Source organism: Carya illinoinensis, chromosome 10 (assembly GCF_018687715.1).
Source record: "Carya illinoinensis cultivar Pawnee chromosome 10, C.illinoinensisPawnee_v1, whole genome shotgun sequence".
Lineage (NCBI taxonomy): Eukaryota > Viridiplantae > Streptophyta > Magnoliopsida > Fagales > Juglandaceae > Carya > Carya illinoinensis.
The window spans coordinates 3078256-3105727 of record NC_056761.1 but is presented as its reverse complement, the minus strand read 5'-3'; the positions used below and the strand labels follow the sequence as shown (position 1 = coordinate 3105727).

The 27472-nt window shown below is 37.0% G+C and overlaps 4 protein-coding genes across 5 annotated transcripts; 2 read left to right on the top strand and 2 right to left on the bottom strand.

Annotated features, from left to right (window-relative positions):
• The first annotated feature begins 3894 nt into the window (after positions 1-3894).
• Positions 3895-11380, top strand: LOC122279877. 2 transcript variants are annotated; one of them, XM_043090763.1, is made up of 15 exons: positions 3895-4228; positions 4793-5227; positions 5420-5513; positions 6495-6681; positions 6779-7037; positions 7427-7642; positions 7726-7812; positions 7911-8045; positions 8466-8579; positions 8715-8962; positions 9092-9172; positions 9940-10171; positions 10351-10449; positions 10552-10737; positions 10906-11380. In XM_043090763.1, exons 2-15 carry the CDS (start codon positions 4889-4891, stop codon positions 11002-11004), a joined length of 2376 nt encoding a protein of 791 aa, XP_042946697.1. In that variant the 5' UTR covers positions 3895-4228; positions 4793-4888; the 3' UTR covers positions 11005-11380. The 2 variants fall into 2 exon arrangements, with proteins under 2 accessions (XP_042946697.1, XP_042946698.1); XM_043090764.1 differs by having other exon boundaries at positions 4779-5227.
• Positions 11381-12291: 911 nt separating this feature from the next.
• On the top strand, positions 12292-15681 carry LOC122279553 (adenylosuccinate synthetase 2, chloroplastic-like). Its single transcript, XM_043090247.1, has 4 exons — positions 12292-12671; positions 13540-14232; positions 14459-14770; positions 15154-15681. Exons 1-4 carry the CDS (start codon positions 12378-12380, stop codon positions 15322-15324), a joined length of 1470 nt encoding a protein of 489 aa, XP_042946181.1. The 5' UTR covers positions 12292-12377; the 3' UTR covers positions 15325-15681.
• Positions 15682-21651: 5970 nt separating this feature from the next.
• Positions 21652-22956, bottom strand: LOC122279558 (dehydration-responsive element-binding protein 2F-like). The gene has a single exon (XM_043090256.1). The coding sequence runs from the start codon at positions 22813-22815 to the stop codon at positions 21982-21984; it is 834 nt and encodes a 277-aa protein (XP_042946190.1). The 5' UTR covers positions 22816-22956; the 3' UTR covers positions 21652-21981.
• A 1351-nt stretch (positions 22957-24307) lies between these two features.
• Positions 24308-25953, bottom strand: LOC122279559. The gene is made up of 4 exons (XM_043090258.1): positions 25533-25953; positions 25333-25388; positions 25182-25243; positions 24308-25029 (listed from the first exon to the last, which is right to left on the bottom strand). The coding sequence occupies exons 1-4, from the start codon at positions 25675-25677 to the stop codon at positions 24552-24554; spliced, it is 741 nt and encodes a 246-aa protein (XP_042946192.1). The 5' UTR covers positions 25678-25953; the 3' UTR covers positions 24308-24551.
• Positions 25954-27472: the final 1519 nt, after the last annotated feature.

The window sequence follows — 27472 nt, the reverse complement described above, 5'->3', positions numbered from 1 at the left end:
GGAAGTTTTTATCATTATTAGCCTTCTCGGTGTTGTTAATTTTGGGATCAATCCCATGATGTTATTTGGGTTTTCTGTACATGGACTAATGTAGTTGTTTTTCCTTTTTTGAGAACGAATAATGTAGTTCTTACAGATTAGACTTGATTCTCGCATTTGGGTGTTTTCAGATTGGGTTGCTGAATTGATTCATGGGGTAGTTCTTGGTTTTTCGACTTTAACTAGGTTTTTATTCTTGAGGAATTCTCATGGCATGAAGAGAATCCGAGTTGAATTTTGTTGCGAGTCATGGGTCTTTTTTAGATTAGCATAATTTTCAGCTAATCCACTACAATTCTTCCTATAGTAAAAAGGGTTGGTAGAGGGGTAATAAGCCTATTATTTATCCTTGTCGTTTAGATGTTTGTTGGATGGAAAATGATAGGACTCAAGCGGGACTACAACTCTTCTACAATCCGAGCGACGTATCATCTCAAATAATTACAAAAATATAGTTTTTAAATATTGAATCCTGTTTATCCGCTTTTCTTCTTTCTACTCAGACCTCAAACCTGGGGAAAACCATTGCTTAAGGTTTTGAACTTGAACATATTACAGCGTGAAAACATCACTCCTCGAAATCTCAAGGTTCCACAGCTAAACTTTTCTTCTTGCTCGTTTCTTAACCATTTTTTACGAACTCCCAGATAGAAATCGCTGTTGAGAAGACAGAAAAAATGAGAATCAAGTTATGAATTTTCTGGATCATGCTGTCTCTTGGTTTTGACATGCTGGCAGCTTCTTCTTCTTTTTTTTTTTCAATTTTTTTCTAGTTGTCTCAATGTAAACAATACCCCGAATCAAAAAATAAGATTCTTTGTTTTCATTCTTTTTCTGTTGTTTTACTGGGTATTAGTATTTTTTGTTTTTGTTTCTGTTTTTTTCGTTTGCCGAGTCCTTATCAGTTGATTGAGAAGCTGGATTTTACTGTGTATTGCCGAGAAGATGGAGAACAAGTTGAATTTTGTGGCAGAATTTGATAAGTTTGGTTGATGAGTTATTCTATTTTCAAGTTGGTGATATACACGTCGTCATTTAAATGGTAAAATTTAATTTATAAGATTTGAATTTTAATATTCATTTTTAAAACTAAATTATGCTATGTACGCAGAGTGTGTTGTAGAGCTTTAAAATAGTAATAATCTTCATTGATTGTTAGTTAAGAGAAGATTTTAAACAAAATTCTGTCTTTCAAAGGAATTCTCTTTTAACCATTTTAAGAGCATTGACAATAGTCTAGTCATTGTCAAGTCTAAAATAAAATTTCAATATGCCCTTTTAGCTATAATATAGATTTTTAGTTAGATTAGTTATCTTAAACTCTAAATAATATTATAATAATAATTATTTGAATTATATTTGATAATTTTTTTAATATTTTACTAATACACTTCATATATTAATTAATAACTTTATTAAAAAATAAAATTATTATTTTTCAATTATTTTTTCTCTTAACCTAATTATTCAATAAATATATTTTAACAACTATTCACCCAACAATTACATATACAATGACGTCAATATTTCTTCTACTCAAGATAGAATTGTGGTTTAAGATTTATATTTTTAAGATAAAATAATATATGATCCTTGTACAGTAGCTAGCCATAAATGGAGAATACCTAAGATTTATTGTAGTTGATATGTAAAACTTTTTTGTTATGCTGAGCCAATGCGGAGGGTTTTTAACCATATTCCTCTATAATTTGCACTTGCATTTGCCAATGCTCTAAAGATGGCCACATCATTCATGGTTGGTAGTCGGGTGGTTAGGGTATCATCACCCAGGTAGTTTTCCTTTCTCTAGCCAGGCTCGTTGACATTTACCTAGTCTACAACGCTAGCTAATTGTATCTGTTAGTTTTCTGTTTTCAAGTTCGGTTTGAAAAGTGAGTCTAGCTAATTCAATCTGTTAGTTTTCTGTTTTTAAGTTCGGTTTGAAGAGTTAGTTGAAATGGAATGAGTTAAAATAAAATTTAAAATTAAATAAAATATTATTATTATTTTAAAATTTATAAAAATTGAACTGTTTATTATTTTTTATATAAGAATTTAAAAAAATTATAATAATAAGATAAAATGAGATGAAATATTATTATTATCGACACATGTCAGCATGAAGTTAAGATTTTATGATGTTTGCGTGTAACTTATCTTCTGCAAAAAATTATGTAGGGAGTAGGGAGTCAATTGGACATGGGACAGTGCAGCTTTGCATTCGACGGTGGTTATAAGTGTGTGGCCTACATATGTCTAAAGGAGTGAGCGAGTTGATCGATATGTCATTTTTCGAGTTCAATGTGTACATTCAATAATTCAATGAAATATGACTAAATAACATTATCCTGCCCAACAAGTTTTCACCAATTTTATTTTTTGCCACTTGAAATCATGGTTTGATCAGAATGAGTGTCTACTCTTAATAATCACACATAATTTGTCAAAATTATAATAATTTAAAATATAATTTGTCGATTTTGATAATTTGAGATACAATTCTAATTCAAAACTATGATGATAGTGTTTCGATAATATATATGCACTTGCATATATACATATATTTTTCACAAAAATCATAATTCCATCCCACTTTTACAAAATATATAACTATAATTTGGAATAAATTCTTGCAAACTTTGGACAATGGTCAGATGTTGAATCTATCAAGTATCCATAACTGATATATTTAATAAAAGAGTAATGTTAGATATAATTGTAGAGTGAGTAAAAGCTGCGTAATCATTTTGAACATTCTTGAAAAATTAGTTTTTTTTTTTTTATTTAATTTTATGTGGATTCTATATTTACTCACTTTTTTCAAAGAGATTGCATGACGTTTGCATATCCACGATTGCAAATATAATTTTTTTCCTTAAAATAAGAAAAATACAAGATAATATTTTATTTTTCTCTACTCATTAGGAATATACAAAAAGATACTTCTCAACTCATAATTATCTCATTCTTAGGTAAATATTTTTTTAAAAAATATGAAGATTTAATTATAATTTAACCTTGACATCTCAATGTAAGAAGATAGTGATTGAAAGATGTTGTAGGTTCAAGCACCAGTCAATATGTTTTGCAACTTTTGAGTAACAATATTCAAAAGTCCAATTCCAAGTCTTGAAGACCTTGTCAATTTAGGATAAGAAAATAAATTCATAAAAACTTTTGTTTGTTTACTTATTTGTTTGAAGGAGACGTCTTCAAAAAATAAATCCCTATATGCTAAGAAAGAAAAGGAGAACATGGAAACCTTTCTCGATGTATTTATTTTACTTTATCAATTCTACATTATATATATTTATTTTCTATTTTTTGAGAATTATTTTATCTATAAAAAAATTTCATAAAAATAAATTTATAAATTAATATAATTTGATGTGATACGTTAAATTATAAAATTATTTTTTATTAAATAAATCTAATATATTATATAAAATCACGTTAATTTATGCATTAATTTTTATAGATTTTACGAAACAACACTCAAAATATTTTGTTCAACTATCTTAAGCTACTGTTTGGCCATTTGAATTTTTTATTTCAAACATAGAATTCTCATCTCATCATTATAATTTTTTTAAATTTTCGTACAAAATATAATAAATAATTTAATTTTTTTTTAATTTTTTTAAATCTCAAAATAATAATAATATTTTAATATTTAACCTTAAAATTCAAAATTTTCATACGAGAATTCTAACCAGAATTATAAGTTTATTAACCATTGAATTGTTTACTGTTTACACAATTGACTAATTCACTAAGGAAGCCGTACGGTGGCTTGTAACTAACAATTAAACTATTACGTCCAACCGTGTACAGGCAGTACATTGTGAATGAAAGGGTAAACAACAGTAATCTTAAGGAAAAGTTCCAGTTCTGTTCTGTTTTATAATTTTATTCCCTCAGTTCAATCCTTTCAGCGACAACCTTGGCGGCTTTTGCTTTGGTTTGAGCTTCTCTCTTCACCATTCTCAGATAACATTTTCCCAAAATTGCAATCTCTTGCTTCGACATTGTTTAATCTGGGTTTTGCTTGGCCAGATTGGAAATCTCTCTCTAGTTATAATTTCGATCTGTCATTGAGTTATTTTCAAGTTTCGTTTACTTCTCTTGCCTTGAATATTCTGATTCACATTTGGGTCCTTCACTTTCGGAATCCGTCATAGGATAAAAGGTTGGTAATGGTCTCTAGTTGCCAGAACTTACTCAAAGTCAGTCCCTTGCATTAGTTTTTTGGTCTAATTATGATGTTTTGTTGGTTTCATTTTGTATTTTTCACTGTTATTTGATCCATTGCGGTTCTCCCTTTAAAATATCAACGTCTTGGTGTGAAATTTCTTCATTCATGGGGTTACCCGTTGCATACTAGTAATGACTGGCTTTAGCTCAGCTCCAGTGTATGTTAATCTACGTTATGATCCGGGATCGTGGCCCTCGTGGGTTTAGGTCATTCTACGATTTCAATGAGATTTTTGCAATAGGAGTTAATTTATTCTTTGAATTTTGGACCGGTTTATCATTATTTTGATCGGAGTTTTCCGTTCAGTGTTTATATATATATTATGTTGCACATTATGCATAGAGCGGGTTTGGTAGGAAGCATCAACATTTTAATGTCGTCTAGCATACCATTTTTGGACTAATAGTAATAATAGAAAGTAGATTTTTGTGTGTGACTTTGTATGTGCGTGTAAACTTTATCTGTCTGTCTTAGGGCTGATTAGCTTCTGTCTTCTAGGTAATAATATAGAGATTGAGAATGAAGAAGGAAGATCTCTTTGTGTAAATTCTCCACAGATAGTACTGGGTTTATCACGAAATAAACTTTTCAGACATGTTATCTATCCAGAAGTGGAAATGCTCATGGTCTTTGGCAGCAGCAATTGCTTCTATTGTGGCATTGGTTTCAGTAGTTCATCTATTCCTGTTTCCCTTCGGACCTTCTTTTGATTACTTCAGGGAAACTCAGAACGCTTGTGTCCCAATTAATGGATCTTCTGAAGCAACAACCAACCATGTTAGGGAAGATCTAAGGGTGACCGCTGATTTAGATCATAGGTTTCCAGCTGACTTGCACAAGGGAGATATCTATCATGATGCACAATGGAAAGCTGAGATTGGGCAGTGGCTTTCTGGTTGTAATTCGATTACCCAGGAAATAAGCATTGCCGAGGTGATTGGAAATGATTTTTCAGTCGGAGTTAATTTGCCTTTTTGTTTATTGTGTTGAAGTGTTTACTTTGTATCCAATACCTTGCCTGTGTGTTTGTGCAGCCATTTAGAATTTATGGTATTATAGGTGAGATCAATGTGAATTCCACTTTGGAAGCATATTTTTCCTTGTAACTAATTATTCTTGTTGCAGATAATAGGTGGCATTAACTGCAAAAATGGCTGTAGTGGTCAAGGCGTTTGTAATCGTGAATTAGGTCAATGTCGGTGCTTTCATGGATATAGTGGTCAGTATGAAAATTTTCCCTTATTTCATTTTATTACAAATTGATTGAGAAACGGCAAATAGAAAAGGGTGCTATTCCAACTTATTACCCTTATAGTCAGAAAGTATGATTTTTAGTGGACTTTTATGATATACTTTGTGAAATACCACAATGATATTAAGTGTACCAGTGTTAAAGCAACAGAATCTATGGATAGATTTCTGTTCAAGTCAATTTCAAAAACATATCAATATCATGGTTTGCTTTACGTGAGTGCATGGTCAATTTTTTCATCCCTGTAATGTTTTAACTTAGTAGTCGAAGATTAGAACCTTTATGGCACAAATACTAGGATATATCGATTTGGTTCATACATATATACATGGTCCTTGTAAATGAACATGACATTAAGATGAAGACCTGTGATATTTCTTAACATTCGTTTTGCACTGTTGAAATTATTGCGAGGTTTAGTTTCTTCCATCGGTAGCTTTCAAGTTGTTTTCCCCTTCTTTTAGATTTAAAATCTTGATTAAGGTGTGTAGCTTTTGATTCTAGTCCATCATCATTTTGTCACATTTGTTGTTTAGCACCAATGGATGGGCGTTTTCTGAACCACCAAGAAGAAACTTATTCAAACAGCATTACGATAGTTACATTCTTTTGGTTCCCATCTTTTGAATGCATCTTTGTGTGTGTCTTTTTCCCCCTCCCTTTTATCTACAATCTATGTTTCCATCTTCAAATTTAAATTTAAGCTGCATTTCCAGTGAAATAAAATTCTTTTGTATTCTAAGAGTAAATTTTCCACCTCCCCCCCCAAGCCCCCACCCCCCTCCCCCCCCCCCAAAAAAAAAAAAAATCAAAAATCAATAAAAATCCTAGTCACTTGGTCTTAAATATAGGATGTGCTTCAGTTTTCCCCAACCCAGAATCAAAGTTAATGTTCCTATCTGATCAACCCTGTTGCTATCGGCTATATAATGTCTGATGGTTCGACAGGAGAGGGGTGCTCTGAAAGACTGCAGTTGGATTGCAATTTCCCACCATCACCAGAACAACCATATGGGCGATGGGTTGTCTCAATATGCCCCGCTTACTGTGATACAAGAAGGGCAATGTGCTTCTGCGGGGAAGGCACAAAATACCCAAATCGTCCGGTGCCAGAGGCTTGTGGGTTTAAAGTGAAGTAAGTGTAGTCAAATTCTTCACCAAAGATTTTATTGGAAAATCCCATTGGTTGCAAAAATATTGAATGGGTTACAATTTCCTTCCATCCATTTCAGCTTATCTTCTGAACCTGATGCTCCCAAACTGATTGATTGGACGAAAGCTGACCTAGATAATATTTTTACAACCAACGGTAGCAAACCAGGATGGTGTAACGTTGACCCAACTGAAGCATATTCTAACAAGGTTCAATTCAAAGAGGAATGTGACTGCAAATATGATGGTCTCTGGGGGCAATTCTGTGAAGTGCCCGTTCTATGTACTTGTATTAACCAATGCTCTGGGCATGGGCGGTGCCGTGGTGGATTTTGTCAGGTAATGTTTTGATTTTGTGTACATCATCTCTGTTGTCTGATATGCTTTAGGGAGGAGAAAGCTTGGTCAACCATCTTTTCCATCTGCATGCTGAAGAAGTGAGTGGGAATAAGAGTATAAGTTAGACAGGAGGTATTCACAATCCTGATGATATCGGTACATTTTGAGAACTATCCACAAATTAGTTAACTATCTTAATAGAAAAAAATAATACACACATGAGAAGTCATTTAATTTGATTTTAATGGAAATTTAATTAATGTCCAATTTCTATGACCATGTAAGTTCTAATATTTGGGTTAACCTATATTACCTTTGTTGCTGTGTGCTTTTCTGTTCTCTGATTTTTCATTCTTAAATGCCTAAACTAAATCTAGAATACATCTCAGTGTGACAATGGATGGTATGGAATAGATTGCAGCATTCCATCTGTTGTATCTTCTGTCAGAGATTGGCCTCAGTGGCTTCGACCAGCTCATATTGATGTTGCTGATGATGCACACCTTACAGCGAAGGTTGTCAATCTCAATGCAGTGGTGAAAAAGAAAAGGCCCCTTATTTATGTTTATGACTTGCCTCCAGGTTTCAACAGTCTTCTCCTTGAGGTCAGAATCAGCTCTAATTTTGTATTCCTTGACCAATGCCACCATCAAGTTTTTTATGCTTCTTGATTCGTTGGGTGTTGTAGGGACGCCATTTTAAGTTCGAGTGTGTAAACAGAATATATGATGACAAGAATGCAACATTGTGGACAGATCAGCTGTACGGAGCCCAGGTATATTTAAACTGAGATTCAGACTAGTCAACTTCAAATGCTTAGAATTATCTAAATTTTTTATTTTATTTTTATGCCATAATCCTATATGCTTCCAGATGGCACTTTATGAAAGTATCTTAGCCAGTTCACATCGAACATTGAACGGTGAAGAAGCAGATTTTTTCTTTGTTCCTGTCCTTGATGCGTGCATAATAACTCGTGCTGATGATGCTCCTCACTTGAGCATGCAGGTACACTTATGTGGCTGTTGCATATGTTGCAGGCACTTATCTGTCTTTTCATTTTTGTCTCTACTTGTATGTATGTACATGTGAATGCTTATTGTGCTTTGGTAGGCCTTTTGACATAAATCTTTATCAGTGATGGATGATGCACACTTCCCAATCCCTGTCTTTTCTAATTTCGAAATGACTTTTAACATTTCCTGATGCTTGTAAATGGTAATTTGATCATAGCATAGGATTTTGATCTCTTCTTAGGAGTTTTGTTATACCTTCTATTTACCTTCATTTACTACCTAACCAAGAATCCAAGATCGGCAAGGTTTATGGGTGTGTGTTAATGATATTGTACGTTTGCTTTGTATATTTGGGTTTGGTTCACTTGTATGTGTGGTTCCCATTGTAAGTGAATATGACTTGCACTTTCAGGAACATATGGGTTTGAGGAGCTCTTTCACACTGGAATTTTATAAGAAGGCTTATGAACACATCGTTGAGCAATATCCTTACTGGAATCGCTCATTAGGAAGAGACCATATTTGGGTATGTTGTAAATACAAAAATCATGTATTGTCAGTGTGGAGAAAGCTGGAGAAAGCGAATGCAGTTTGTCTTTTGCTTGTGATTAGAGTACTATTCAGTTCAAGCTAATGAAGTCACTTTTATATCTGAAGGCAGTTTCTTTCCTGGGATGAAGGTGCTTGCTATGCCCCCAAGGAGATATGGAGTAGCATGATGTTGGTTCACTGGGGTAACACAAACTCAAAGCATAACCATTCAACAACAGCCTATAGGTTTGACAACTGGGATAGCATTCCTTCCAGTCGAAGAGGCAGCCACCCATGCTTTGAACCTGAGAAAGACCTTGTGCTTCCTGCTTGGAAACGCCCTGATGGTATTCCATTAAGTGCAAAACTTTGGGCAAGGTACAAATTTCAATGAAAGAATTGTCTTATCTTTGTTGCCCCAGTTGTTTGGACTGATTTAACAATGCAGACATTTGGAATTTTCCATTTATTCAAGTGAAAATGAGCACTTCAATGATTCATTTACAGGCCCCGAGAGAAGCGAAAGACACTGTTCTATTTCAATGGGAATCTAGGACCAGCTTACCCAAACGGAAGGCTAGAAGCTTCGTAAGTTTACTGGAGAGTTGTTTGAATGCTTTCAAATTGGCCAACTGGTCTTAAATGATATGTAGCCAACCTTTCCAGAGAGTAAAAAAATGGAAATTTTGTTCTTTTCTCCCTTAAAATACTGCATTTGGAAAGATGGATGGAGTCCAAAGCAATGGTCTTCTTGTCTTTGACACTTGTACTAGAGGAACTGTTGTGTAAACCACTATAATTAGCCTACTTATCAATTAATTCAAAATAAACACTAAAACGGTGATGGTAGAAGAAGGAAGTTACAAGGTTCATAATCAAACACCCTAAAATTCAATCAAACAAGAGGATCAAACCACAGTAGAGTTTCAACTAAATTTCCAACTCCAACCTTATAGGGGATTTTTGTAATGATGTTTGAGAGCCCCTCCTATTTGAAACTATTCCCAATGTGAGGAATGAGTGCCTACTTCCAACTCTAATTCACCTCCAGGGGATTCAAGGGTTTAAAAATTGTTAATACACCCTTGAAGATAGCTTTAAACAGAGACTGAAACACTATGCCTTATTTGGGTTGCCAATTTCCGTCTTCCTGAATTAGGAGAGCAAGAACCAGTCTCTTCCCCCCCCCCCCCCCCCCAACTTTCTGCTCTGTGTTTGACGAGCAAGCTTTGAGTGGTCTACATGGTCATTGTTTTGGCTGGTTGAATTTCCAGTTTTGCAAACGGTTACTAAAGTACATATTTTCAGAAGATAGTAAATATAATAGTGATATGTGTGTATGTGTGTGTGTGCAGGTATAGCATGGGTATCAGACAGAAAATAGCAGAAGAGTTTGGATCAAGTCCTGACAAGAAAGGAAAGCTTGGGAAACAGCACGCAGAAGATGTGATTGTAACACCACTACGCTCTGAACGTTATCATGAGGATTTAGCCAGTTCTGTTTTCTGTGGGGTATTTCCTGGAGATGGTTGGAGCGGTCGAATGGAAGATAGCATTCTGCAAGGGTGCATTCCTGTGGTCATCCAGGTATTGCGGTTCTGCATCTTGCTTTTCCATCAATTTGGTAGTCATGTAACAGCTACATCTAGTAATGAGTTTGGTTTCGTTTGTCACTGATAGTCTGAGTTCCAAAAGGCTCAAACAAGATATTAAATTAGAAATATGGATGGCCTTATTAAAGTATTTTTTTGCTTTTACATGTGTAGGATGGGATTTTCCTGCCATATGAGAATGTGCTCAACTATGGGAGCTTTGCTGTTCGGATAAGTGAAGATGAAATTCCAAATTTGATAAAGATACTCCGGGTAATTTCATTCAAGTATTTAGATTTGAAATTCAGATTGGGAAACAATAAAGTGAAGGTTAGCAGTTAAGTTGACTAATGGGTTCCCTCTTGCTTCCTTTAGGGATTCAATGAAACAAAAATAGAATACATGCTGGCCAATGTACGGAAAATCTGGCTGAGGTTCTTATATCGTGATTCTATTATGCTCGAAGCTGAGAGGCAAAAAACTGTTTTTGGCCACGTTGAGGATTGGGCAGTTGAGTTCTTGCGATTAATTGAAGATGATGTTTTTGCCACGTTTATACAGGTATACTTGGATCCTATTACAAATACAAAGATGACTTGTATGTAATTTAGGACATTTAGAAACTTGAGTTTTGCAACATAATCAAATATGTTTCCTGTACACATTCATCTGTGTGTGTTTGCCTGTCTCTATCTGAACCTGCTGACCTATTTTTCTTGTCTTAACAAGGTTCTGCATTACAAGTTACATAATGATCCTTGGAGACAACATATTCATGTAGAAAAAGACTTTGGGTTACCTAGAGAATGTTTGATAGGAACCGACTGAAGAGATTTGTTCATTTTTAAGAGACTGCTGCTGCTGGAGGGTTCAAAAGAAAGAAGTACCTCAAAAGCCTGGACAGATGGGAGCAGCCAGCTGGACAGTGTCTACAAGCCAAGTTCTCTGATTGGAATTCCATTCTAAAACCAATTTCTAACCAGAGTCCAGCACCTTCTAAATTTTTTCTCCTTCTTCTTCCTTTTTGGAGTAAAAGTATTCATGCCAGATTCATAGATGCATTCTTGTTCTGGCTCATTATACTCAGGAAACAATGAATAAGACAAAAAATCGATAACTGTTTTGCTCATTTCTTGTTTGTATTGACTTTTTATGGAAGAAAAATTGTGAAGTGATTGAAGAAATGCTACAGTTAATTTTGATATCTACGGTGTTATCAGACAAGTATCTTATCTTTTCTTGGGACCTCGAGTTTCCCCTATCCCTTCTGGATTTCTTCTGACCGTAGTTTTATATTAAAGAAAATTTAAATATAGTGATCTTTTTGGCGCGACAACAATGCGTTTTTTTTTTAAAAAAAATAAAAATTTCCTTTGTAGATTTGTCGTTATATTAATAAAATGTATAAAAAATACGTAAAAGTGAATGTACATAAAATTTTTGATAAATAATATATTCATTTATTGTGTCAACCAACAGTATGAGAGTAATGAAAAAGAAATACTTTAGTCATAAAAATATTTTATAATAATAAATTTATAAATTGACATATCTTAATGAGATATATATACCCTCAAAAGGTAAGCAAGATGAATAGATATATTTTCATCCAATATCTGCTTAAAGTATTTTATTCTATTGAATATATTCAATCACAGCTTATTTATTTTCCAAACAAATTTAGTTTTTTTCACAAATTATTTAATTTAGACTAAATTATTTATATTATGCATTATAACTTTATCTTTATATTTTGACAAATAAGTTTTGTATATATCTTCATAATCATAAGGATTTAAATAGCATATCTAGAATTAGGAATGTTTCTTTGATATTTTTATGGAATTGAAATAATTGATTATAAATATAAAAATAACTAGCAAATATGAAGTTATTTGTATTTATATACTCAATCAGTCAGAGTAGTACTATAAATAGCTGCAGTTTTATTTGTAATTTTATATACAATAATTATTTTATCAATTTTTTTAAAAGTTAAATTTTAAATTTTATAATTATTAAACTGATTAATATATAAATAATTTTTATATTATTATTTTATTTTTATTCTACTGACATATGTATCAGCGAGAAATAATCATCCAATGAGTCAAATAGAATTTTTCCTGCATTAATCTTCGAACTCACTCTTGGGAGTCGCTCTCTCGTCTCCCTTTCTTTGCCTCTCTGCGCTGATCACCATGAACTTCTCTTCTCTCGTACTCGATTCCAACCCCGTCACGGGCCCAGTGGCGTTAATGGGGGTACACCACAGGCATATTCCCGCTCGCCGACCAAGCGTCGTCTACTGTTCTTCCCCGGTGGCCTCAGCGTCTCTACGCATGGCCGAGTCGACCAATGCCCAGGGGCCACAGAGCCGCATCTGGTCGCTGAGTCAGGTATCCGGCGTCTTGGGTTGCCAGTGGGGCGACGAAGGCAAAGGTAAACTCGTCGACATCTTGGCCCAGCACTTCGACATCGTTGCTCGTTGTCAGGTACACTCGCACATACACGTGGTTACATATGCATATGCACATATCGGTGTATATTAGTATGGGTTTCTATACTGGATTTGGTGATTGAATAATAACTGAATACACCCAAATGTTGTGGCGCTAGAAAAATGAAAACTGCGTATGCGATTGTTCAGCGTAAAGGTTCAAACTTTACTATTTCCTCTGCACAATGATTGGCCAAAGAGTTTATCACTGAGCCGTTCAGCTTAGAGATGGACCAAACAGAGAGAAGATTTGTTGCAGTGGTGACTAATCATCCAAATAAGTCTGAATGTACTATCAGTCTTTAAGATGATCTTCGAAGGGTTTTGAATCAATTTTTGGAACCCTCTTCGCCGATGAAAATTCTGCTCGATGCTCAGCAAATTGCTCCAACCTATTTACTTCATATGTTGGGACCCAACTTCTATATTTGACCGTATCGAGCATAGATAACCGAATTTACCTAAGCAGAGCGCACGATGCTGCTTACAGGAACTACCAAGTATTTGTTGAGGTTATTTTTTTTTTTCAATTATATATATATATATATATATATATATATATATATATATTATGTTTGCTTTCTTACGTTGCTGATGATGTTCGGCGGAACATACCCTACTAACCATTTCAGTTGGTTCAAAGTCACTTATTAAGTATATCTGGTTTTTAAATCAAGTTAGTCGGTATGATATGGTATTTTTGAGTTTTTCTTTTTGGGACACCCTGCTTCAAATAATTCACATGCTTCTAATCGAGGTTTAATTGGCTGGCCAAAATTTGGTGGTTTCATCCAGTTTACGTTTAATTGCTATTGTTTTGGGTCCGAAACCTTTTAGCAATATTTTTTATTTTTTAATGTTAGGGTGGAGCTAATGCAGGACATACTATCTACAATGCAAAGGGAACGAAGTTTTCCCTTCACCTGGTCCCCTCAGGTATCCTTAATGAGGAGACTCTTTGTGTTATTGGGAATGGAGTTGTGGTGCATCTACCAGGACTGTTTAAAGAAATTGATGGCCTGGAATCGAATGGGGTTCCCTGTGAGGGAAGGATAATGGTTTCTGATCGTGCTCACCTGTTATTCGACTTCCATCAAGTGGTGGATGGGCTTAGAGAGTCTGAGCTTGCTAAATCTTTTATTGGCACAACTAAGAGAGGCAATGGACCATGTTACTCAAACAAGGTTATTCGGAATGGCATTAGAGTAAGTGACCTGAGGCACATGGACACGTTTCCTGAAAAGCTTGATCTGTTATTGTCAGATGCAGCTGCAAGATTCCAAGGTTTTAACTATGGCCCGGAAACTCTTAGGGAAGAGGTTGAAAGATACAAGAGATTTGCTGAGAGATTGGAGCCCTTCATTGCTGATACTGTGCATGTTATGAATGAAGCAATCTCAGAGAAGAAGAAGATTTTAGTTGAAGGTGGTCAGGCAACCATGCTAGATATTGACTTTGGAACTTATCCTTTTGTGACTTCTTCCAGCCCATCAGCTGGTGGGATTTGCACTGGTCTTGGCATTGCTCCAAGAGCAGTAGGTGATCTAATTGGAGTGGTGAGTAGCTAATTTACTGCTGGTTGCTATCCATACTTGGGGATTATTTCCTCTTTTCCTTGCAAGTGGAGTCGTAAATGTTCTTAGGTTGTGTTCAACTCTGAATTTTTATATGAATCTCGTGGAAACACTCTTCTATATAGTATTGCTCATGAAATAGATAAAGGAAAAAGAAAAAATTTGACATGGCAGATTGAGGTTCCTAACTTGAACTTAACTTGTGCAGGTAAAAGCCTACACTACAAGAGTTGGTTCTGGCCCTTTCCCTACTGAAATCTTGGGTCAAGGTGGTGACCTCCTCAGGTTTGCCGGTCAGGAGTTTGGCACTACTACAGGTCGGCCACGACGTTGTGGTTGGCTTGATTTAGTAGCTCTGAAATACTGTTGCCAGATCAATGGCTTCTCATCTTTAAATCTCACCAAACTTGATGTTTTGTCGGATCTTCCTGAAATTCAGTTGGGGATTGCATATAAACACATTGATGGCACACCGATTAAATCATTCCCTGGAGATCTTCATCTTCTTGAGCAATTGAAGGCAAGTTCCCCACTCCAGCCCACCTTTTTGAATTTGAAAGTTTGGGATATGTTTAGGTACTTGGTTATAAGAGCCATCCTTTTGGTCCTCAATACTACGTTGAAAGTGTATATAGATAAGACAGTCAAGGATACTAGGCCTCGTGAGGGAAGGTATTTTGTTTTTGTTTTTATTTTGTCATCTTACCGCATTCAGACCACCCTGCCCTCACCTCCTCAAGGCCTAAAAGCATTGTTTAGGACACAGAAAAGGGCGGATATTTGTGTCTTCTTAAATCGTGCTAACTGATATTTGATTGCCTGACTTCTCTAAAATAATTCATCTACTCTTTGGTTGTTTCTGAATTTATGGGGACTCTTCATGAGTTGTGTTATTTTGTGTAGGTGGAATATGAAGTATTGCCTGGATGGAAGAGTGATATTTCTTCTATCAGAAACTATGCTGACCTCCCATTGGCTGCACGTAAATATGTAGAGAGGATAGAAGAACTTGTTGGTTTACCTATCCATTACATTGGTGTTGGACCTGGACGCAATGCCCTAATAATAAAATAATTTGACGACTATTCCCTCTTGGATGCTCGAGGGGATTCCCGTTGCTCTTAAGAGGTGAGGAAGATGCTAGACAACAAATTTACGTTTTTGTACTGGAGACACGGGGATGCAACGCAGGCAATGTGCGTTTGAAGGGACGAATATGTATTCATTGTCAGTGGAAGGTCATTTTTTTATTTTTTATTTTATGTCGGCAAACTCTCAAAGGCAGGGCCTTTCGGACCCACCTCTGTAGAGTAAACCTTGGTTCTATGCATCGCACCAGTTTCCCTATACGGAACTGGTTACACTTGCATTTCAGGGGCTGTGCCCAAAAGATTATTTGCACCAATTAGAGGTTGAATCTTGAATTTTGAAGGGAGTGATAAAACCAAGGTCTTCACCACTTAGACCAACCCTTTGGAGTTAGAGGAAGGTCATTTCTGATAGAAAAATTTTACTCATCATCCTTATATCTACACTTATTTTAAATTTTTCCCTTAACAAGTATGTAATGTATGGATGATAATTAGAAGAACTCAATTAGTCTAGTAGGAATAAAAAATTTAAAAAAAACTAAAACAAGTGTGGTGTAGGAGGCTTTATAACAAAACCTGACCTCAAGTTCGTTATTAAGTTGACGACATTTTTTATATTTTTGGGATAACTGAAGGGGTAACGCTACTTTGCCTCTAATTTATACCATTTATTTTGCTCCTGATGTGACACTATAGTGTGGTGCCGCATGACTTATTAAAAAAGATTAAAAATTAATATAACAAAATAGTTCTAAAAAACACAAAAAGAAGAAAGACACAAATTTTAGATTTTTTTCCACATTTTTAATTTATTTTTTAAAAAAATTTCAATAAACCCAAGGGATATATAGTGAGCTGTATAAATTATCCAGGGGCATACTCTTGATACTGTACAAAATACCAGATCCTTTAAGATGATACCAAGCATAATATGCTTTAAGGTAATACCAAGCATAATATCCAAGGGAAACTCCCGACACTGTACAAAATACCAGATGCTTTAAGATAATACCAAGCACAATATGCTTTAAGGTAATACCAAGCACAATGTCCAGGGGCAAAATATCAGATCCTGTCTGTTGTTATCTCACAAAACATATACAAAAATTCTTAACAAAAGCTAATCAATCAACAGGAAAGACTCCATGTCCTTGTCATGATGTTACAGAGTAAACCGAAACGTGTTATACAACCTGCCAAGGTAAGATTGATTCGCCCCCCAAAAGAGTCGATCTGGGTTATATGAATTTGTGAGACCGTGAGTTGGGTTGTGTTCGACACTCGACAGTGCAAAAGAGTTGATCCGGGGACACATCACACCTCTCACTAACCCTCTTTGAAGTGAAGGAAACCTTACCATAGGGAAGATAATTCTGTACTTCTTCTACCTGACAACCCCGTTTCAAGTTTCTGGAATCTCGGCTGATAGACGCATATTACTCATCTCTATCACGCATTGTGTTGATGAGTGTATTTCATGCATGGTATATGGATTGTGTCAAAAGTAAAACTATGCGTTTTACCATGACTGCTTAAATATTTTCACGGAAATGCTTGATCTTCCTTACTAGAGAATGGGTCATGGTAAGGGGTGTCGATCATCTACCTTCATTATTATGAGGGAATTGTCAAAAGTCTATGGGAATGTTTCACTATACAGCTTCACATTCTCAATATGACAGAATTTGACCTTTTTTTCTTTCAAATGTGTCATTCAAGAATGTCTACATCTTATTATTGTTGAAAAACCACTTGCAGTGTGAAAACAGAGAGAAGCACCGTTCTCTCCCTTGGCATATTAGGCGCCTCCCACAGACACCCACAATGTCTGCACCTCCATTTCTTCCGTAAATCCCTCCACCGAAATTGTAAGTTGTAGACTGCTCTCCTATAAATAGGAGAGAGCTCAGGTGCAGAAAGTGGGGCGAGGCAGCAGCATTGGGGGAGAAAGAAAAAAACAGAGAGAAAGAGAGACGTGAAGGAGAGATGAGGATTTGTAGATTTTTATAAATCTTGTACAGATTCTATAAAAGATGCTCCAGTGAACGTAAGCAATTTGCTGAACTACTTTAAAATTGTCTGGTGGTTTTTCGAACAGGCCGGAGGCACAACAATTGGTAGCAGAGCTCTGGTTCGAGCTGTCTGAAAATTTAAGTTGCTTAAAATCAATTTTTGACAACTCCAGGGTGTTCCTCGGGTCGAGACGAATCCGTTTCCGCAAACGGAATAAAAAATGGAGGTCGGACGAGCCCACACGCGCCCCTAGAAGATCGGCACGTGCATCTGCTGCAACCCACGCGCCCCCACGCGCATTGGAGGTTGAAGACGAGTGATCCACACGCGCCCCCACACGCTCCAGAGGAGGAAGAAGCTTGTCAGACACGCGCTCACGTGCTCTCATGCACCCTACAAAGGTTCAGCGCGTGTTATATACACGCCTCACACGCTCCCCACGCGCACACAGAACTGTAGCGCGTGTGATCCACGCGCCCACGCGCTGCCCAGACGCCCTACTCGGCGCGTGCATCCCACGCGCCAGACAGATCAGAACCGTCCTTTTTTCAGATCTTTTTTGAGCTAGATCTACGCCAGTTGGAATTCCATTGCGATGATCAAATAGTGCTGACAAACTATTTGGATCATTCCGAACACATCGGTACGGTGGAAATGTTGAGATTCGTCACCGGTACATTTGATTTGAATCGTCCACGTGTTACAGATCATTTTGGGCTAGATCTACGCCAGTTGGAGTTCCATTGTGATGATCAAATAGTGCTGACAAACTATTTGGATCATTCCGGACATATCGGTACGGTGGGAATGTTGAGATTCACCATCGGTACTTTTGATCTGAATCGTCCACGTGTTGCAGATCATTTTGGGCTAGATCCACGCCAATTGGAGTTCCATTGCGATGATCAAATAGTACTGACAAACTATTTGGATCATTCTGGACTCATCGGTACTGTGGGAATGTTGAGATTCGCCATCGGTATTTTCGATCTGAACCTTTCATAGTTGCAGATCAGTTGTGGGCTTGATCGTAGCCAGTCGGAGTCGTAATGGAATCATTTGTTTTGGGCTTGATCGCAGCCAATTGTAGTCATTATGGAGTCATGTGTTTAGGGCTTGATCGCAGCCAGTTGGAGTCGTGACAGACTCGTTTGTTTTGGGCTTGATCGCAACCAGTTGGAGTCATGCCAGACTCATTTGTTTTGGGCTTGATCACAGCCAGTTGGAGTCATGATGGACTTATGTGTTTAGGGCTTGATCGCAGCCAGTTGGAGTCATGACGGACTCGTTTGTTTTGGGCTTGATCGCAACCAGTTGGAGTCGTGCCAGACTCATTGGTTTTGGGGCTTGATGTCAGCCAGTTGGAATCCAATGTTGCTGGACTTAGTTCGTTTGGGCTTGATTTAAGCCAGTTGGGATCGTGAAGTTTGAGGAGCAAACTTCAGATCATTGGACGATGCTGATTAACTTGTTATATCAGCAGATTTTTTGCAGTCATACAACTCATGGAGTATAATGTTATTAAGAGAAGAACCGCAACAGATCTCATTGTGGCTTTCTTTGAAAAGCAAATTGCAAATAACAAAGTGCAGATGAAGAAACAGTTCAACTTCAGAAAATGCAGAAGATACTATTGTTGCCCAATAGCATTTGACGTTGTGGTCAAAAGGTTGGGAGTTCATGAGAATGGCTATGAATAATTCTGCAAAGAAGTCAAAGTTGAAGTCTCTTAATGTAAGAGATCTTATCCTAGATAAAGGGGTACGCAGAAGAGATTCTGGCAAGATCTCGAGTTGTTGGTCCTGAATGTTGATAGTAAGGACAGAGGCAAGTCAAGATCTGGACAACAGATGACTCGCTAGAAATTGTGGCAAGACAGGCTACAAGAGACTGCTAAAATCAGGAGAAAATTGAGAATGATGCTGTGAATATGGTGACTGAAGAAATACATGGCGTTGCATTTCTTGCAGTGCACAATGCTGTTAAAGATAGCTTGAAGACATCAATCATTCAGTAGTGTTTTCTCAAAAAGGCGTGGAAGGTCACAAATGATTCGTTGGTCTTGGCTCGTGATAATGATCGTGTGAATTAGATGAGAAAGTTAAAGGAACTCAGTTTTACTTTTCCTCATCTAAACTTGAAGAAATCTCTCTAGACCACGACATGAAGCAAAGGTGTGAGAGATGGGAACAAAATGTCAGATGTTCCAGGGATATCTACACCTAAATTTAATGATCACATAACTACCAAGACGATTAGACTTCCATGGTGGTTACTACCTTAAACTATATCCTGCTGAATGAAGGTAGTGAACTACGGTATGAAGAAAATCTTGCAAGAGTGGAGATTATGCAAGTCGAAGTTAGCAGAGACTGCACACAAGATGGACACATCGACTGGAAACATGATATGTTAGCAGCAGGATGAGTAGTCAGTCGGCCAAGTCAGAGATGGAGACCTCAGCAACAGGTTCTCTGATATGTGTCAAGGTCCGTGCGAGACCATTGATTCCCAGTGCAGTGGGATATGTGTTCCCCTATGTAGATGTGTTGATTAAGGGCACTGTACGTGATAAACTAAAGTTATGCATCACTTTAGTTAGTCTTCTAATTTGAAGACATGAGCTGTAAAATTGCAAAGATGGTAAGGGATCATGCTAGATCATGCTAGAGATAGAGGCTAGCATGTTGAGAACCAGTCTCCAAGTTGGAGATTGGTGTGATTGTAGGATTATGGAGCCTATTTTGAAAGCTGTAAAGGCACCCGGCAGATTGTTCGCTCGGATGTGGCTCGAGTGAAACTCAGTTCGCTCAAGGTGTGCATGAGTACGGACTCATGGACTCGAGCGAAAGAAGAATCCTAGAGAGTTGAGATTGTGTAGTAAAGCACTTGTAAATCTACTCTGAAGAAAATCCCTTGCAAGCTTCGTGGATGTAGACGATGCGAATGCATTTGGAGAGGCATCTGGATATCCATTTGAAGACGTACCTGCAGATGCATTTGATAGCGGAAATCTCTCATGTCAAAGAAAGAGGTGCATTCATTTGAATAATGAATCAGTTTGCAAGCAGCCTAATATGGCACACTTGGGTGGAGGGGGTGATTGTTGAAAAACCACCTGTAGTGTGAAAACAGAGAGAAGCACCGTTCTCTCCCTTGGCATATTAGGGGCCTCCCACAGACACCCACAGTGTCTGCACCTCCATTTCTTCCGTAAATCCCTCCACCGAAATTGTAAGTTGTAGACTGCTCTCTCCTATAAATAGGAGAGAGCTCAGGTGCAGAAAGTGGGGCGAGGCAGCAGCAACATTGGGGGGAGAAAGAAAAAAACAGAGAGAAAGAGGGACGTGAGGGAGAGATGAGAATTTGTAAATTTTTATAAATCTTGTACAGACTCTATAAAAGAGGCTCCAGTGAACGTAAGCAATTTGCTGAATCACTTTAAAATTGTCTTGTGTGATTTTCGGACAGGTTGGAGGCACAACAATTATTTTGAGTTTTTGACTCTAAATTCATGTTTGTTGCTAACTGTTTTATACCATGATTTTCCACTTTAAATATATTCAAGCACACATCTATGTTGAAAAACCACCCAAGTGTACACCGTTTTCTTTCTTGGATTATTAGGCACCGTTTTATTTCTTAGCTCTATTAGGCCACCCACCAACTGAGCTTTCCAGCAAAATCAAAAGAGACTGCATTTTGGTCAAGAAACGTGAGAGTTTTGTCCACAATGGCTCCTCTTATAAAAGGAGGTCATTTGCTAAAGATAAATTATCCTAATTGCGGTGAGAGATCAAGGCAGGGCTGATGGCGAAAATAGGTTATGGAGAAATCCAGAACAGAGGTCATTTGATAGAGATAGAGAGTTGTTTATGAGTGTTTGTAAAATTGTACAAACATATTGAAAATACTAATTTTTCACTTCAGTGGACGTAGACAAGTTGTCGAACCACTTAAATATTGTCTCTCTATTGTCTTGTGTGATTTTTGGACAGGCCGGAGACGCAACAATCTAAACCTCGAATATTCATAGGGCAATTTCCATTGGAATCATCACTTCTATGCGTGAGCCTTTGTCCGTTGACAATTGTTTTGTTAATCCTTCTTGAAATGATATCTTAGTGTATGACAAATACGATGTTTCCATTAGCATATAGATCTTCTGATTATCATTTACTAGAATCCCAGGTGTTGAAAGCCCAGGAGAAGAATAAAACTTTTCTGTATTCAGTTTGTATCATGTTTCCTGTAAGTTTCCCTCAGTTGAGTAGGAACTGAGCACAAACATGCAGAGTTGCAAAGAAGACCCTATCTCGATCAGTTCCCATCAACCATTAAGCATAAAACCAAGTTCAATTTCGTTTTCAATGCCACTACAAGTTGAACAGCAAATTTCTCGCAGCCTCTGCTAAAATCACTACTATAATAGTCTTCTGTCTCTATCTCTCTCTCAAAAACACGCACATATGGTCAAAGTGAACTGATTTCTACCAAGACATGGAAAAGTAGGTTTTAAGCCAAACTGACTATGGCCTAGCTTAAGCGATTTTTAGTTTACCTTATTTAACTAATTTTCAAGTCCACTAAAGCTAAACTCTATTTCTTCCAAAACCAGTTGATCTTCTCAGAAATTCCAAATGGAAGTAGGTAAACTGAGCTCTTCACTTAAGTCATAACTCTGGTGGTAACTGGCTTCCGCTCCTTGATCTGTAATCCCATGCATCTCGGTTAGTGTATCCCAGTTGAAACTCTCGTCAGCAAAGTTTCCAAGTTGGTCACCACATTCTGTCAAAGGAGCTTCTGGCGTCGCAAAGTTTACTGTGGTATCAGTTGATTTCGTCTGTCTCTCTTCTTTCAATATGCCTAGCTGCTGAAGAAACTCGTGGAGATCAATCTGTGGTTTCTCCTCACAGGATGAAATTTCAGCATCTTTCTCCTTCACTGCTGGACTTTCTTCTTGGGTTTTGTCACTCATGGTCTGGAATTCAGCTTTTGAATCGCACGAGGATGAACTACAAGAAGGGGTTTGGCTTTGAACCCCATTTTGCTTAAGTTCTTGGAGCCTCTGATGAATGACATGAACACTAGGCTGGGCAGTTATATTGAGCAATCCACAAGAAGGAAACGTGGGAATGAAATTCTTGGGAGGAAACCATTTGAACTTGTGGGAATTAACCATAGAATTGGGGTTTGGCTGAAGGTGGGGAAGATTGAGATAAGCATCTGGTCCATACAATCTTCTTGCAGCCTCATCATAAGCCATGGCAGCCTCTTCGGCTGTGGCAAAAGAGCCTAACCAGAGTCTAGTTCTCTTCTTAGGCTCTCTTATTTCAGCAACCCATTTTCCCCATGTTCTTTGTCGAACGCCCCGGTACTCGCATGAGGCATTCAGAGGGCCACCTTTGCCTCTTGTTGGACCTTTCCTCCATGGCTTTAATGGAGATCTGCCACCCTCCATGGCTTGATTTGGGGTGTCTATGAAAGCTAAGTGAGTAGGAAGTGATAGTACGTGTTGGGACTGCGGACTATGGATTGAAAGGCGCGGGATATGTAGGAAGTGAGAGTGCAGCTTGGTTTAAAACTTTAAATGCGTTCACGTTTGAAACTATTCTAGCCCATGTGAGTCTGTGACCGTTAACAAGCGTATAGATGGATCTATGCATGTTCTTACTCATGATCCATGCATGGTTTTACAGTTTTACTTTACTTTTACTCTTCATTATTCTTGATAATGAATTTACATTTAAATTTCTACTTTTCAACAAAATTATAAAAGCCACATTCTAAAAGTCACAAAATCATTTGGGTTGCATTTCATATCATTACCATTTCATAGAAAAAATCGATTAGATTTTTACAGTCAAAATACATTTCTATCTCCCTTGATTGTTAAAAACTCCCATTTGTAATAATCCAACTCCCCATATCTGATACCAGCAAATGAATAGATTAGGTTGGAGGGAAACTTTGTACTTGTAATCCCATGTACGAGCAGAGCATTCGAAGATGTGTTTTAAGATTTATCTGTTACCAACGACTGGTTTTTGTTTTGGTTTTCCTCATAGGTGGGACTTGTAAGAGTGCATTAAATGTTGAGGTGGTGACTGGAATATTTTGCAAGACTGCTTTTGAACCATCAAGTGTGTGTAGAAAAGGAAGTGAGTGCTTTGAATGAAGTGTGACGATCTTTTCCTTGGATTCTATGGGCGTTGGTTGTCCATAAATATAGGTGAAGTTGAGTATAATTTTCAAAAAGAGCCCCCCACCTCACTAACATTTTACATTTTCACGAGCTCTTTTTCACATGTTTTCATGCCATTCACAACCTGAAACCCGGGACTGCCTTCACCTTTATCCCATGCTTGCCTTCCCTCTCTCTCTCTCTCTCTCTCTCTCTCTCTCTCTCTCTCTCTCTCTCTCTCTCTCTCTCTCTCTCACACACACACACACACACACACACACACCCCAAATGGAAGTACCCCTAGACACTAAACCCTGCCAACACCACATTCTTGTCATTATAAATCATGATAGTCATGCAGATATTGCAGCTACGTTAGAGAAAAGGCTCCTTATCATGAGCGCTCCTCCATTTTAGGTTAAAATGCAACACAGGAAATGCAAGAACATTACAATCTTATTGATATGTGTGTACAGGGTCCAAAGAATATATGAATGTCAATCTTCTCTCTCTCTTGAAGTTGAAGACAAATACTGCTCTCCATACAGAATGAACCTTCTCTGGTTCGGGGATAATGGCATGAGAATGCTCCACAGAGGATTGGCATTTTCCTTGCGGTATTTTCAAAGTACATCTGCCTGAAAAATCCAATTTCTTTACCATTTTTTATGCCCTAAATATAGAAAAACCAGAAGCCATTGATACAGATCCAGCAAGCTTTACCAACGAACTAGATGGGAATGGTTTAAGTATTAGGAGGATCCTGTTCTGAAGTTCAAAACCACAGAGCAAATATGACATTCACTACATTTCAGGGTTGTTACATGAAGGTTTGTATCTTATAAATAGATCAAATCGGTTGTTAATAAAAATTGAAATTAATATTCTAAATGTCAGCATTCACAATTGGTTGGAAGAAACTTTGATCAGAGACTATTTTAAATAAATTAAAAGAAAAAAAAAAAACTATCTTCCCTCCTCTGTTTCTTCTGTTTCTCTCTCTGTTCCATGCTTTAGACGTGTCCTTCTTTAACCACAAGCAGAGGACTCCTCTCTCTGTCTCTAACTCTCTTCTTTAGCTCGCCTAAAACCCCATCCTGTTCTTTCGCTTTGGTCCCTTTCTTCCAACTCCTCCTCCTCCCCAGTTTCTTCAATTCCGAACAGAATTCTGTGATCTGATTCAGAATTTCCCGTCCGCCCAGCAAATTACGCGCCGAGAATGTACTCCTCATCTGCGGTTTCCGGTCATGCTTTGACGAATTCTCTGACAACTCAACCGATTTCTTCTCGTTCTCTGCGCTTGATTTCCTTGTTGCTTTCTCTGATCTGGTCCTCCCATTAGGAATGGGAGCAGAAACGTTTGGATTCCTGTTTTCGCCGTCTTCAATAGAACTCTGTGAATAATATGATCCTTTCGTTTTCAAAGACTTTGAATCGGGAAAGTTTGTAGATGAAGATGAATTTATTTCCTTTTCTTTTAGCTTCATATTTCTGCTCAAAAGTAAATCCAGTAAAGAGAGTTAGCTTACTTAAATATGTGCAAAAAATTTGTTAATTATTTGTGCTTGAAATAGTGAGACTCAAATTCTCATTACTATACTGCATTTTATTGAAAACCAAACGGTGGTGGATTTGAATGATACCTGTGATTCCTATCCCTGAATGGAAGGATTTCCGAAATGGAAGCTGTTCTTAGAAGCTTAACCTGAAAATACAAAATATCCACGCTTTTGCTTGAGATGTTTATCTTACAAAACAGAAGAATCATACTAGCAAAAACGCATCGATTGGAACCTTCGAAAGGAGCACTGGTTTCAGAAAATCTTCATTATTCTTCTGATGATTGCATTCTGCAATGCCCGAAGCGAAAATTAATAAATATAGAACCCCAGAAAAAATGGGTTTCGACCATTTGTTTTTTTTTTTTTAACCATTTCGTATTTCCTTTTCGTTTAAAGGTAACAAACTTGGAGTAAAAGAATACTGGGATTTACCTGGAGTGCAGAACCAGGGCTCATCGTGAAAGGGCTGGTCCGGGGCAGAGAGATCAACCCATTGAGGTGCATCGTAGTTCTCGTACGTGTCATCTTCAATGAATACCGATTCTACGTTGTTCCAATCGATGTTTTCTGGTTCCATACCTTCAGAAAATCTACAAAAACGAAAATGGGAATTAGAGTAGTTGAAGATCAAAAGTGAGAATTGAATTGTGTGCAGGGATATTTAGTAGCAGAGAAGCTTGAGGAAGCTTTGCTCCGATCCTGAATCTCCGAACCGCTTTTGATCGTGTAAATGTAGAAATTTGGGCCAAGAAAATGAGGGAGAGAAATTGTGATGAAATTGAAGAAAGAGAGCTGTTCGAGTTTGGAGCAGCTGACGAGAGTTTGTAACGCCAGAGACGCATAAAGCAAGTAGGGTTTTTTTATTTAAACATTTTCGACCGTTGGAGCCATCACCTTCAATAATTTTTGTTAGCGGCGTGTGAAATTCTTAAGAAATTTATACACAGGACTCCAACTTTTATAATTTTTGCAAAATTAATACTTAATCTTAAGAAATTCTTAATTAGATTATCTTCGTAAATTTTTTGTTAGAAAATTAACGCGATGCCATATGTTAATTATGCCGTTATTTTTTTAATAAGAAATTAATAGAGTTACTTAGTCATAAATTTTTTAAAATTGAAGTCTTAATTTTATAAAAATTAAAAACAACATGAATTAAGATAAATAATGTGAAAATAATTAAAAGTTTGAGTTTTGTGAGAATTTGTGAAAATAATATGACTCGGGCCTCGCAATAATTCAACGCCTTTTTTAAAAAAAAACAAGGGAGTGAGGTTTCTGACTCAAATTTTTTATCAACCCATTAGATTCTTAGCTAAGGCACTGCCTTGTTATATGCAAAGCTCATTAATAGAGGAATAGGGTGGCTAAATATAGACCTTAGTAAGAATCTTTGGAAAATTTTGAAATATGAGACCTCTTTTATTTCAATAACATAATAATATAACACAATTAAAATGTTGAATTTAAAATGTTTAGTTCTTTTATATAGAAAACTGGTTTTTTGCATTTGAAGATCAAAATTGCTTATCAAATTCTATATTATATCAACTTATATCATAAACATTTGTTTAGAAATATAATGTGATATTTTCTTAGAAACTCACTCTCTTTACTTTTATATAATAGTTATTATATTTTCAAGTCAGTGTGTAGAGAATACCATTTGCATAACTTTAATTTTAAGATTTAATTTGTAAAATCCAAAACTTAAAATTTATTTTCTAAATTAAATTATGTTAAGTAAACAATGTATAGTATAGAAATCTTATAATAAAAATACTCTCTAAGAGTTATTCTGTCAGTCCTTTTTTTGAACAGTTAAGCCATTCTGAAACACTCAATGGCAACAAATAAAAAGTTGACACGTCAGCAATACTCACCTAAATCCTGTGAACTGCAAAATCAAATACAAGTGGTCGCCTGAAAATTTTCTTCTGGAGTGAAGCTTAAACCGCTCCCAAGTCTCGACTACCCACACCACTCCACCTCACTTTCACTCCACACTGCCACACCTCCCCAGCCTGTTGCAACCTGACGAATCTCTCCAGCTCGTCACACCCTTCATCTTGTTGCATCCCTTCATCCAATCACAGCCCTTAAAACTGCAGCCAAGTCTCGAAATAACTGCAAGGTAACAAGCATATACTGTCACAAGATCATACATTACAGCTCTGCTCACAAGATCACTATAGAAAACAAAGTCTCCAAGGCCAAGTTTAATACCTCTACTCGTCACCTTTGCATTATCCCTCCTAGTCCACTCTCTGTTGTTCCCCACCCCCATCATCTCAACTAGTGGAGACATCTCCTCATCAATAATCTCGGACTCTGGATCCCAAGCTCAATCAGAAGCAACAACCACAATT

Coding starts and splice junctions, on each gene's coding strand:
- LOC122279558 (XM_043090256.1), bottom strand. CDS start 22,815: ATGGAGGGTGGCAGATCTCCATTAAAGCCATGGAGGAAAGGTCCAACA.
- LOC122279877 (XM_043090763.1), top strand. CDS start 4,889: ATGTTATCTATCCAGAAGTGGAAATGCTCATGGTCTTTGGCAGCAGCA. Junction 7,813..7,910: donor ATCAGCTGTACGGAGCCCAG/GTATATTTAAAC, acceptor ATATGCTTCCAG/ATGGCACTTTATGAAAGTAT. Junction 8,580..8,714: donor TAGGAAGAGACCATATTTGG/GTATGTTGTAAA, acceptor ATCTGAAGGCAG/TTTCTTTCCTGGGATGAAGG.
- LOC122279553 (XM_043090247.1), top strand. CDS start 12,378: ATGAACTTCTCTTCTCTCGTACTCGATTCCAACCCCGTCACGGGCCCA. Junction 12,672..13,539: donor ACATCGTTGCTCGTTGTCAG/GTACACTCGCAC, acceptor TTTTAATGTTAG/GGTGGAGCTAATGCAGGACA. Junction 14,771..15,153: donor ATCTTCTTGAGCAATTGAAG/GCAAGTTCCCCA, acceptor TATTTTGTGTAG/GTGGAATATGAAGTATTGCC.
- LOC122279559 (XM_043090258.1), bottom strand. CDS start 25,677: ATGGAACCAGAAAACATCGATTGGAACAACGTAGAATCGGTATTCATT. Junction 25,389..25,532: donor GCCCTGGTTCTGCACTCCAG/GTAAATCCCAGT, acceptor CGGGCATTGCAG/AATGCAATCATCAGAAGAAT. Junction 25,244..25,332: donor AACCAGTGCTCCTTTCGAAG/GTTCCAATCGAT, acceptor TTGTATTTTCAG/GTTAAGCTTCTAAGAACAGC.